This window comes from Seriola aureovittata, chromosome 22 (genome assembly GCF_021018895.1).
Source record: "Seriola aureovittata isolate HTS-2021-v1 ecotype China chromosome 22, ASM2101889v1, whole genome shotgun sequence".
NCBI lineage: Eukaryota > Metazoa > Chordata > Actinopteri > Carangiformes > Carangidae > Seriola > Seriola aureovittata.
Genome location: NC_079385.1, coordinates 568,724 through 581,882, shown reverse-complemented (window position 1 = coordinate 581,882; position 13,159 = coordinate 568,724). Strand labels below are relative to the sequence as shown.

The following is a 13,159-nucleotide window of genomic DNA, read 5'->3' as shown; positions in this document are numbered from 1 at the left end:
CCCCACCCCCCCACCGCCACCCACCCACCTTTCCCTCTTGGAGACATGTCTTCCTTTTGGTCTTTTTCTATTTGGAGAACCTTCCTTTTTTGTTTCACAGGGGACAATAGCAGTCTCCTCCTGTGATCTGAGCTCTTTGTCAAGCACCTCAGCAGTGCTGCAACTTCTGACCATAAATATTCATACTTTAAAGCAGTATGTAGTGTATACATATAACATCCCATATATGACATATATATATATATATATATATATAGACGGAATGCCAAGAATGATGTTGCCATATAAAAATCAAAGAATCCTTGGATTAGCCAGGTGGTTACATGAGGATTATGTTCTTTGATTTTCCAAGTGCATTTAACACTATCCAACCCCCCGTTTTTAAAGACAAGCTGGAGGGGATGGGGGTGGATCCCTGCTTCATGTCCTAGATTGTGGATTAGCTGACTAGACGACCACAGTACGTCAGGCTGGGTAACTGTGTCTCAGTGACAGTGATGAGCAGCACTGGGGCTCCACAGGGGACTGTTCCAGCTCTGTTCCTGTTCACTCTGTATACGGTGGACTTTAAATACAACTCTGAGTCCTGCCACATCCAGAAATACTTGGATGACACAGCTGTTGAGGCGTGTATCAGGAACGGGCAGGAAGAGAACAGGGATCTGACGATGGCCTTCAGGGAATGGAGCAACAAGAACTGCCTCCTTCTGAACACCCCCATGTTGTTTTATTAAAAGAACATACATATAAAATTTCTATATGTTTGTGCATGTTTTGTCATTAATTTCTCATTAACTTTAAACATCTTCACATTCTGTGAAAGTGGTCTCAGACTATTGGAGCCTACTGTTTATAATATCAACATATACTGACAGGTTTTAGGATGGATATATATTTACAAAACATATGTCTACAAGATAAGCATACATACATAAACACACATATTTGTATGGGCTAGACATAAATGTCAATCTATGAAATTCTTCAGTTTTCTAATAGATTTCATATATAATTCTTACATATGTTTTAATTTCTTATTTCACATATAGTAATTCAATATATGTACAAATATTACATTTGAGTAAGGGATAATAACTAAAGATGTATAATATTTTAACCTTCAGGGTGGAGTGGCGCTATGCGCATGCGCCCTGAATCACCAACATCATCAGGAGAGAAGAAGATGGCGGAGGATGTGAAGGATGAGTCGGTGGCCACTGACTCAGAGCTCCTGGCTGCGGACGGGAGCCAGAACACTGCGGTGAGACAGCAGCTTCTCCTTCTCTTACTTCAAATCAGGTCTACGTGTTTTCTTCCGCAGCAGCGGGTAAACGCTGCGTCCACCTTACCTTACCGTTGGCTTACTGCTGAGAGTTCACTATACATTATGGTATATTTAAGATACGTTCATTAGCACAATTCAGGTTATTAGTTCGCCATTGAAATAGCTTTGGTTAGAACAGAGACAGGTCATGTCTGAATGTTGTCATGCTAACAGTAGCTTGCATCATAACTAAGAGACAGCTGCTGGCTAGTAGCTTAACGGGAACACAGTGGGACTATGTCCCGATTTCAATCCTGTCCCTACACTCACACTCAGAAGAGTGTAAGGGTGGAGTCACACTCGCGGCTGTGGAGGGTCTCTTCGTTAAGGGTATAGATACAACGGCAAGCTTTGGAACGTCCTCACCCTTCTCTGATGGAATCAGGAAATTCATTGTTACCCAAAATATTTCAGAAAGATATTATGATTAAATCAATATTTATCTAAAATATAATATTATACACAGCATTAACCAAGATGTAGGTGTGTGGGCAAATACATGGCTCTCATCACATTCATGGCGTAGATAGCTTGTGAAAGGGAAATTATCAGTTGGCGGTGTCCCCTTTTTTTCAGGTACACAGCACCATGTTCATTCCAAAATACAGTGTAACCTCTAATTTCGTCACGTGTGCATGAAAATAGTGAAATGTCTGTTTGAGGTGATTTATGACTTGTCCTTTGTAAATAAACACACGAAACTTACATTTAAAGGTATATGGAATTTCATCCATCCTGGACTCAAAGCGATGCTGCACTTGTTTGGGAGTGTGGTTTGTAAGACTGCATCGATGCAGGCTCTGTGTTGGAGGCTTTATAACCACCTCACTTATGGGTCATTAGTTTGGAACGACACTCAATGTGGCGGACCCTTCACACAAACGTGTAAACGGAGTGAGAGTGGGTAGGGGGAGTGTGTATGGGCCAGATTGGAATTTGGCCTATGAGTGAACAGGTGTTTGGGATGTTAATGTCACCGGGTGCCGTTGCAGGTGGAGGAGGAAGGTGGCTGCACTCTGCTGCGGAGGATGGAGATCTGTGTGGCTGAGGCTGAGAAGAGGAGTGGGAAGAATGCAGTGAACATGCAGGAGACGTTCACCGTGTACCTCATCGAGACACGGTGAGAACTGCATGGCTTGGGTGCTGAGATATGTATTCATCTGCACTTCATCAATTTCTGGGCTCTGTATTGCATGAATTCACTTCCGTCTTTTGCGTCAGTGCTAAAGAACTTGTCCAAACTGTCCTGCATCTTTAAAGGCCGATGGATGCAGTGGCAGAGGGTCGTAACCCTGCTCCCGACTCTCTGTGGAGGCGATACAGCGAGTTTGAACTGCTGCGGAGCTACCTAATAGTTACCTATCCATACATTGTGGTGCCCCCCCTGCCTGAGAAGAGGGTGAGTTCAATGTGGCTGTGCTTTCCAAACCCTTCAGTGATGCAACAAACATCAGACATACAGGGATGGTCCCAGAGTCAGTGATTTGATGCATCAGTCAAAGACTTAGAGTTGACTCTCCTTTCTTTTAGCTGCATCATTGTTCACAGAGCAATAAAAAAACGATCAGCTGTAAACTTTATAGCCTGAGCCTGGTCTGAAAATAACTGTGCCACAAAACTGTGTTGGAGGTAGAGAAGGGAGGGCAGGGACCCAGACAGGCATGGTGGTGCAGTGGGTATTACTGTCGCTTCACAGCAGGAAGGTTCTGGGTTTGAACCTGGAGCCTGTCTGTGTGGGACTGCTCCAGCTACCTGCAAACACATGCCCACATAACTCTAAATTGCTCGTAGGTGTGAATGTGATTGTGAATGGTTGTGTCTCTATGTGTCAGCCCTATAGAGTGTAAATAAAGATGGATGTAGCCTCAGTGACGTCACCCACAGGTTTCTGAAAAACGGTTTTGAAGCTCAGAGTGAGATGCCCCACTGTCACTATCTTGGCAGTGTCTGGCTCCTGGCTAATCCAAAAATGGTCCAAGCGGTGGGGCGTGGGTGGAGCCAAGACTTAAGTGCATAATGGTTTGTGGCAAGAATACCCTCCCCCAGCTGTCACTCAAAGAGGCCACGCCCTCAATTATACATAACTTGTATAAAATGTAAACAGGTGAGTTATATAAACAGTTATCATGAAGGAGGAACTTAGCTAGAGAGACCAAAACTGTTTTTGGACCAGGCTGTAAAATAGGGCTGTCACTTTTTCAAAAATCTAGGTCGTAGGTATTCAAAGTGACCCACATTTTGAAATCTAAGTCCCTCTTATTTTAGTTGATAGAGATGATGCTACCATCTAAATGATCTCCACTTAACCTCTGTTATTTGGCAACTTGAAATATTATGGTGATTAAAAGATTAATGATTAATAAAGATGGTTGGGAAATCTATTTGGAGTATTTTGTAAAGGTAGAGTTGTGGCTCATCTTCAAATCTTCCCATTTTATTAGACAATTAACACATGCTTCATTCATCTAAATGACAGGCCAGTGCAGTGGATAAACCAGATGCATCAAAACATATGACTGATGAAAATCAATGAAATGCAATCATGCTGAAATAGAAATTCACTGTACAGCTTTGCAGTGTAAAACATGAATGCTTCATTCTCTCGCCTGCAGGCAGAGTTCGTGTGGCACAAGCTGTCGGCGGACAATATGGACCCAGACTTTGTGGAGCGCCGCAGGGTGGGGCTGGAGAACTTTCTGATTCGTGTGGCATCTCATCTAGTGCTCTCCAATGACAAGATCCTCTACCACTTCCTCACTGAGGTACATAGTGCAGCTCAGGGTCAGTCCAGCAGTTCAGCTGATCAATTATCAATCAGTAGCTGATCTGTAACTGACTTCTTAAACTACTGTGTGTCGCAGGAACATGGCTGGAGAGAGGTGGTGTATGAGACAGGTTTTCAGGCTAAGGTACTGGATATCTGTGGTGGTTCTGTTTCTCAATTCATACAGTATTTTCAGTGTTCACAAAACTTGACCAGCTTCTCTCCCTCCTGCTGCAGGCAGATTCCAGGCTGAGAGCTCTCAGTGCCACCTTCCGGGTGAGAAATACAGATAAGTAAGTTAGTGTTTCCAAGTCACACTGTAAGAGTGGCTCATCTGTTTGTCAGGAGTAAATAATTAGCCCCAGTTATTTAGAGTAACTTCTTAAAGTTAAAGCTGCCTGTAATGACCAAGATATGAGAAGATGTAAGTTAAGCTGTTTGAAGGTAGAGGGTTTTTATATTTGTTATTAGCATTATCAAATATATGGTCAATTTAAAATCAATTGCATAAATACAACTGCAAGCAGCAGTGAGCAGGTTTCAGGTGTGACCAATCAGAACAAAGTGACATCAGCTGGTTTAAATGAAACCAATCACACACTTTTCGTCATCACAGAGCCTGCAGCAATTCAATAAGTGCGCAGTCAACGTCCCGTGTTCATCACATGTGAGTGAATCAGAAGAGAACGCAGGAATTTAATCAAGATTGATCATAGACATATTCAGTTGTGAGGAAATTAATGATAGACCCCGTATACCTGCACCTGATAGATAGATAGATAGATAGATAGATAGATAGATAGATAGATAGATAGATAGATAGATAGATAGATAGATAGATAGATAGATAGATAGATAGATAGATAGATACTTTATTGTCATTGCATTTAGATACTTAATGATATTCAATTTGGCAGCAATCCTCTTGGCAGCATATATTAAAATAAATAAAGACTTCAACAAACATCAACAATATAACTATAAACTATAAATTGTCAATATTGCACAGTTCTAGCAGCAACAGTTTATGAGGCAGCAGATCAGTCATTGTAGATGTACACATTTTTGGTTTTTAAAGAGTTAAAATAAAAATTGGCAGAAAACCCCTCATGGCGGACTCTAATGGTCCAAGAGGCTTTTTTGTAGAAGACATTGAGCTGGCCTTGTTTGTCGAGGTGTTAGGGATGAGGGGTGAGGGGCATGGCCTTTCCAAAATTGCATTTGCAATAACAGCTCTGCCATCTCCTTATTCACCATCACCATATTATTTTTCTCAGTTCTTTGTTTAATCATTTTGTCATTAAAACATTATAAAACTGTGAATTATCCCAGCGCACAAGACGACATCATCAATGCCTCATTTTGTCCGACCAACAAACCAAAATCCACAGTTACTAACTATCCACCTTACTATCATTTCAAAACAAGAAAGCTTTTGTTGCGTTTGAAAGCGCATTTGAGAACCTAGAATCACAGAGTGTTTGAAATTTTAATTTAAAAGGTGACTTAAATAATGATCAAATATGTACATATATATATATATATATATATATATCAGTATATATAATATATATAATACAATGTATAATAGAATAATAGATTAATCGTTGCAGCTCTAGATCCACCAGATTAAAAGAAAGAGTCCAAAAATGAAAGGCATTGAAGGATTAATATATACAAGTACACTTTGAATAACTGTGTAGAACGTAGGTAAAGGAAATTTTAATGGCTGTATTCTGTATGTGTTTTTATTGTATCTGATGCAGGCGCTTCATGGACATGAAACACTACAGTGATGAGCTGCAGTCTCACACATCTCAGCTGCTCCGAGCAAGAGCAGTGAGTTTCTCCTCTCACTCTCTTTGACATATCATCACCTTTAAGTTGATTTGAGGAACCCCTTTTTTCATACATGCAGCAGTTACAAAGCAGCATTAGGATTCATGTAGAGTCATGTTTCATCTCTAACTGTACCTGTTTAGTATTAAAGGACACTGGTTTGGTTTGTCACTCCAGTCTATAAAGAACATGCAGTAGTGCAGTCTAGAAAGCAAAAAAAGAAGAGAAAGAGTTAGACCAATCATAGTGCTTGTTTCATTCCTCCAAATATCAAGCTTGGATGATTGTCAGATGTGTAATTTCAATAGCAGCACAAAACAGGTTTCATATCGTTGCCCCTCTCTAAAGACTGTGCTTTAAATCCTTCAAAGGTCAGGTCACCTTTCCCAAATTGACTGTATGTTTTTATTTGAACAGTTATTCAGTTTCTGTGTCTCTTGTAGAGAGTTGCTGATCGACTCTACGGTGTTTTCAAGGTGCATGGGAACTATGGCAGAGTCTTCAGGTTTGTAGCTGTGTAACACTAAAAACAATGACCTGATGTTCCATCGTCAAGTCAAGAAAACTCCATTCTATTTTCAATTCTGACAAGAAAAACTAACAGAATAGAAAAAATGTCTGTTGTCTGTTATCTTCCTTAAAAACTAATAGTGTGTATGACAGACTCTCCTTGTTAATTTACATGTATGTGTGCGTGTGTGTGTGTGTGTGTTCGCTGCAGTGAGTGGAGCGCCATAGAAAAAGAGATGGGGGATGGACTGCAGAGTGCTGGTCATCATATGGATGCGTGAGTATTTGAGTCTGCAGATCCTCAACAGATACTATAATGTGTGTATAGACACATTACACGCATACATACGTGTATATACACAACGTGTATAAGACAATATATACTGTATGTACATATATGTGTATATGTGTGTGAGTGCGTGTGCATGTGTGTGTGTGTATATAAGACAAATTTTTCTTTGTCACACAGTTACGCTGCCTCGATAGATGACATCTTAGAGGAAGAGGAACATTATGCAGACCAACTGAAAGAATATCTCTTCTATGCTGAGGCTCTGAGGTACAATGTTATAAAAAATATATTAGGCAGTAATAAACTCATATCTAGGCTTGTCACTTTACGCCACATGGAATAGGCCACTTAGGAAATTAGATATCTTGATTTCCTCATATCTTAAAGATGTATGTTTCTCCTCAGGGTTGTGTCGTGGTTAGTTTGTGTGGAAGTGGATGGATCACAGTGGTCAACTGAAATTCTACTGATCAAACTGTGGTGATGTTCATGAGATTAGGGGCTGAGAGAGCTCATAGAGGGACAGTCAGCGTAGCTCTTTGTTATTACTACACACCAGCAATAACCAGAGCCAGAGGCATGTTTTCAGGCTGCCGGTACATCTCATTGTTGTGGACACAATATCTCAGTAACATCTTGGTGGCCAAATTTGGCACAAACATTCACTTGGACTCAAGCTTGAACTGATTAGATTTTGGTGGCTAAAGGTCAAAGGTCATTACTCAAGACTTTGCATAAAAATTATGACAAAGTATCACACAAATGATTCATATTGTATGTGACTCTTTATAAACAGGGATGTAATGTGAAACTAGTCTGAGTGGTGGAGGCAGACAACCACAAGGAGGTGATTCTAGTTTTTAACTAGCTTCACCCTCCTGCCAGTATACACCAGTATAACACCATGAAACCTCTTCATCTCCATGACATGAGCTGTCAGCCAACAAAATGTAAGCAAAGACTAGATTTACAACCGTGTTATAAATGAATATCAGGTTATTAGATCAGTGACCACCACACTCCAACATGTACCTGTCTCACTCACAGAGCTCTGAACAGTTAAAACCTGAACTATATTCATTAACAGGTGTCTTAATGTGTCACATCTGTGTTCACTGGACATTGGTTCTTTCTGTTCCTGTAGTATATATTTTATATAGCGATGGACAAACATACACACACACACGCAGAACACACGAGGTACACACACAGGTACACACGCAGGTACACAGAGAGGTTAATTATTGTTACAGCAATGGACACCTAAACTCACACATATACATGCATATCTCTCTTATGCTCTCTCACTAATACTGTGGGTGTCTTATCACAGAACACGCAACCATAAACACACACAAACACACACACTCCTGTAATGGGACTGTGCCTCTGGTTCTCACACTGTGATATTTATATGTTGCTGTTGTTGAAATGACCTCTTGTCACTAATATCAAGTGCTCACTTTAATGTTGTGCACTTGAATTGACATTGTTTTGAAATCTCAGGGTTTCTTGTTGAGCGCCACATAACTGGACCTCAGTATGAAGGTCTACATCATGTCATTAGTTATTTTCAGTTAACAGCTGTTCAGAGGTTTTTTGGTTTCATTAAACACTGTTTTGTTAAATTTTGTTTGGTTGTGATTTTTTAATACACATTAAAATTGTTCCAATATAATTAACTAATGAATCTTAGAGTGCTTTAATGCACAATCATCACAATTGTTTATTTAGAGGAGATTTTAAAATATCAATATAGATATATTGTGTATGGTGATAGAGCCTAAAAATAATGTGATATTACTTATAGGCCATGTTCCCCAAAGTTAATTAGATCATGACATACCATGAACTTAATATTAGTTATGCACCCTTTGCCTCTGTAGGGCAGTGTGCAGGAAACATGAGCTGACCCAGTTTGAGCTGGAGATGGCCTCCCAGGACCTCATCTCCAAGAAGCATCAGCGTGAGGAGCTGGCCACAGGGGTACACTACACTTCCTTACTCTCAGTCTGTCTTTAATGTCTTTAAGAATCATAACTTATCATAATGAGTTTTAATAGATGTCACACTGGCCTAAGACCTTTCAGGACTATCTAGGTCTCGTAGACTACTGTACCATCCATCTGACTGTAGTTATTTGTGTTTCATCTTCTCAGATAGTGCGGACGTTCTCCTTCAAAGGAATGACCAACAAGCTGTTTGGACAAGAAGCACCTGAGCAGAGGGAGGCCAGACTGAAGCTGCTGGAGGAGCTGATAACAGAGGGTGAAGATGCCGTCAAAGAGAAGACAGCTGAGTGCGAGTGAGTCCGAGTCGTAGATGCTGCTTAATGGTTACAGAAATTACCTTTGTTGGTTAAAAGAGAAAAGTGTTGCATATGGTGTGTGTTTGTCTGATGTGTGTCACTGCAGGGAGCATGTTGAAAGAGCCTGGGTGGACATGGAGCGCTTTGAGGAGCAGAAAGACAAAGACCTGCGGGAGGCGCTCATTAACTATGCTGTCATGCAAATCAGCATGTGCAAGAAGGTTAAGAAGAACATCAGGCCGGTGAATGTTATGAGACAACTGTATTGGTCATGTCCATGATGAAAGTGTTTTCTTCTCTCTGTGCAGGGAATTCAGGTGTGGAGCAATGCCAAAGAATGTTTCCTCAAAATGTGAAGATCAAGCCATGTTCAGTGCTGCTCACCTGTGGATGCCGAAAAATGACCTCTGTGTCGTCGTGTTGAGGTTTGAAAATGATCTCATTAATGTAACAAAATGTTTATAATATGTCATTTCAAGTTCTACTAAAAAGCATTTATATGCAGCTCATTTGCAACAGTGATTCACTGTAGTGGAAAAGCTTCAGGAAGTGGTGGATCACCAAGGACCATTTGTCTAACTTCAAATAGGCACTTCACCAGTTTTACATGTTTAAGTCAGTATATTAACTCTGTTTAGATCCAGGGTTTTCACATGCTCACACCTCTGTGACCTGCTGTGTTTGGTGCGTTTGCGCATTTAGTGAAGTTTGTTTGGGCTGGTGTGAAACCTGCTCATCAAACTCTGGTACAGACCAAACAACCAGACCCAGGAGGGTCCTGGTCCAGTTCTGTTATGGTGTGAAAGCAAAGTAGACCAACCACAGGTTGTTGTGACAGTAGATGTGTGATTTTAGCATGAATTCAAAAGACAGAGGACTATTAACCAGAACTAAATGACAACAGGTTGCTGAAGATATCAAACCAGAATATCCTTGTGAAACTGGCTTCAGAGAGAGTGAAACGTAGGCGCCACACAGTCACTATCCCACCATAACATTACACCAAATAAAAATTACTCCTTTTATCTTTTTGCTCCCTGTTTTTCATCATTCATGAAATAAGCTCAAGTTGTAGTCTGGATTGTTACTGCTCATGAATCATTTATATCTAAGAGATACTGTGTGTCACTAGATAACATAAATGAACACATCAGTATCTATGGAGCTCATTCACTGCCTAAACCTAACAAACAAAATTCATTAATAAACAAACACAAAACACCTAACAAACTAGTGTGTTTTGTTTTGTAAATACAAAATGTCTATTAAACAAATACACATACATACATTCAGAAACACATACAGCAGGTCTTACAAGTACAAACATATATCCTAAAGAGATTTAAAAAAAATAATATCATGTGTCTTTCCACCGTGATTGTGCCAAGAAATGTCTCGAGTAATTCTCCCTCCACGGCAGCAGGTGGTTACATGAGTCAGTTCAAAGGCAGGTTGAGCAGAGCAGAGCACTGTGGTCAGGTGAGCTGTCCCTGGTCAAATCCCTGTGAAACCAGCTGTCTCCTTGTGTAATTATGGTACGGGTGCTGGAAGCAGCCAAAATGGACACATGTGAAAACAGTTTATACACCCAGTGAAACGGTTATTATTTTAAACATCATATTGACATATTAAATACACTGTAATGGTTCCTAACTGAGAAACTACTTTTATATATGTTCCATGACATTTACAGTTGTTGCCCTCTTATTTGGAAAAAAAAAACAGCCATTGATTAAATTTCGGTATTAACTTCCTAAAATTCCTTTACCCCCTTTTCCCTGTTCTTTTATACATTTCCAAATGCTGTATAGATATCTGTTCGAATTAAACGTTACCTTATATGACTATCTACATTTTAAAGAACTATACTGTGCAGTCATTGGACAAATTACAGGAAACGTGAGTCAAATTCACAAAAACATTTCCTCCATAGGGTTGTTGAAACCCTCAGTGGATACTTGGAATTTTCAGAGTGACCCTGACTGTTTCCATATGAAACTTCAGGTTTCATTTTTCTGTATATGGTCACACAAAGACATTTGACATATGATATTTCAGCCGATGTATAAAGGAATAGGAAAGAGTTGGTGGGGAATTTTCCATGTTTACAGTGGAATTTAGTTTATGGCTGTTTTTTTATCCTCCCAAAAAAACACCAACACTAAAACAACTGTAAATGTTATGGAACATAATTAAAAGCAGTTTCTCAGTTAGGAGGTATTACAATGTATATCATTATGATGTTTACAATAATAACCGTTTCACTGGGTGTTTGGCCGCTTCCAGCACCTGCACCATAATAACACAAGGAGACACTCATCAAACTCCATCAAACAGCTGGTTTGACAGGGATTTGACCAGGAACAGCTCACCTGACCCCAGTGCTCTGCTCTCTCTGCTCTGTTCAACCTGCCTTTAACCTGACTCATGGCGCCAGTGTTAAAGATAGTGCCAAAAGCCACAGGATATATTTTTTTGTAATCTCTGTAGGATGTATGTTTGTACTTGTAAGACCTGCTGTATGTGTTTCTGAATAATGTATTAGAAATAAGCTGTGCTTTTGTTTGATAGATACATTTTGCATTTACAAAACCAAATGCATTTGTTTGTACCATTCACTGCCATTCACTAACAAACAAATTTGTTAGTGAATGGCAGGGCATTTGTAAAACATGTTTGTCCAGTGTTGGCTCCATGAGGATCAGTGAGGTGCAGCGTGACCTGCTGTCCGTTATCAGAGGTTGATTTAAGGTTAGATTCAGAGTTTGTTGAAGCTGGATCAGGCTCCTGAACTAAAGGCAACAATGAGTCATATTTGTCCCTGGTCTCAACGACAGGTGTGACAGTGACCTGAGTAGTAAACACAACCATAAAGGCACACAAATGAAATCATTTTTTGATTTTTGATTATGTTTTTTAAAAACATAATCAGAGTGACATCATTTCCTCCACGTCCCTCTGCTGAGTCAGTAACTTAAATCTGCTTTAATGAATGAATCAAAGTGCAGCAGCTACATTACGTGTCTTTATGTGCAGGGCGATGTGTTGTACTAATGTACAGTAAAGCTGCACATAAGACTCAGTCTGAGATGATTTTATTAACCTTCATTTATTGACTGAGGTTTTTTCTCCTGTGTGTTTTAAATGTTACCTAAATAGCATTTTATTTCCTGCTTACCAGAAATAAGCTTTGTGAGTGTATTTCTGAAGATTCATATTTACAATTTTAATGCTCAGTTTGGATGCAGATCTTGTTTGTTCTATTTATTTGAATAAAAATCTGTCACACCACTGACTATATTTATATTATCATTATTATTATTCATAGCAAGCAGGTTGTTTTCACCCACAGGATACAGAGTGACTAAACAACTGAACCGATCTGAACTTGGTGGAGAGATGGATCATGGACCAGGGAAGAACCCATTAACTTTGGGGCAGATCTGGATAATTTGCTATGAATTAGAATATTTTTCTCTGAAGTCTGGTGTGTGTTTTACATCAGCGCTCTGAGTACCCCTCTAGTTTTTCTTGTTTATTTTGTGGAATCAGAAATAGTCTAATGTGCTGTAGATCTGTTCTGTGATTTGACACACATACACACAGCAGTCATCAGAACCTGTGAATGTGGGCTAGAGGAATAAGGGACTGATGCTTTGTTATTTGACAGGCAGAGACAGAAAATAATGACAGAGACAGACAGAAATCAAGGATCCTCCAGCCATGACTCAAACCACCCAATGTTTTGTTTTTGAGTGTTCTGAGTAGTTTAATGAATCTTAGCAGAAAAGACATTTACACATCAGCTTCCTTTTTCTGTCTTAATATTATTAAAGCAGAACGTGAATAGAGACTTATTAACAGAATGAGCCTCAGTTATCTGTGAGTGAGATTTTTCCTTCACAATAGAAACAGCTGTTAACGACACAGTCTGGTGGTTTTTCTTGAACCTCAGCAAACTTCAGGATTTAAACTCAGTCAGTAACTCCTGGTTCTAGGGGTCTTTCAATTAAAACATTACCAAAACACGGTGTCAGGTGACATCATGAAATACCATGGGATCATGGGAGTTGTTGCTTTCACCATCATTACTGTAAGTTCCTCCCAGTTTGGATTCCTTCA

At 39.8% G+C, this 13,159-nt stretch overlaps 1 protein-coding gene across 1 annotated transcript; it reads left to right on the top strand.

The window, feature by feature from the left end:
* The first annotated feature begins 1,137 nt into the window (after window positions 1–1,137).
* Window positions 1,138–12,332, top strand: LOC130163714 (sorting nexin-4-like). The gene is made up of 14 exons (XM_056368063.1): window positions 1,138–1,261; window positions 2,317–2,444; window positions 2,585–2,723; window positions 3,937–4,086; window positions 4,186–4,233; window positions 4,326–4,381; window positions 5,855–5,927; window positions 6,371–6,432; window positions 6,649–6,714; window positions 6,907–6,996; window positions 8,616–8,715; window positions 8,889–9,034; window positions 9,144–9,258; window positions 9,346–12,332. Exons 1-14 carry the CDS (start codon window positions 1,139–1,141, stop codon window positions 9,391–9,393), a joined length of 1,344 nt encoding a protein of 447 aa, XP_056224038.1. The 5' UTR covers window position 1,138; the 3' UTR covers window positions 9,394–12,332.
* The last annotated feature ends 827 nt before the right edge of the window (window positions 12,333–13,159 follow it).

What these genes read in the sequence shown, in the direction of transcription:
- LOC130163714 (XM_056368063.1), top strand. Translation starts at nt 1,139, where the DNA reads ATGCGCATGCGCCCTGAATCACCAACATCATCAGGAGAGAAGAAGATG. An exon ending in GTGAGGAGCTGGCCACAGGG is followed by an intron (nt 8,716 to 8,888) that starts GTACACTACACT and finishes TCATCTTCTCAG; the next exon opens with ATAGTGCGGACGTTCTCCTT. An exon ending in AAATCAGCATGTGCAAGAAG is followed by an intron (nt 9,259 to 9,345) that starts GTTAAGAAGAAC and finishes CTCTCTGTGCAG; the next exon opens with GGAATTCAGGTGTGGAGCAA.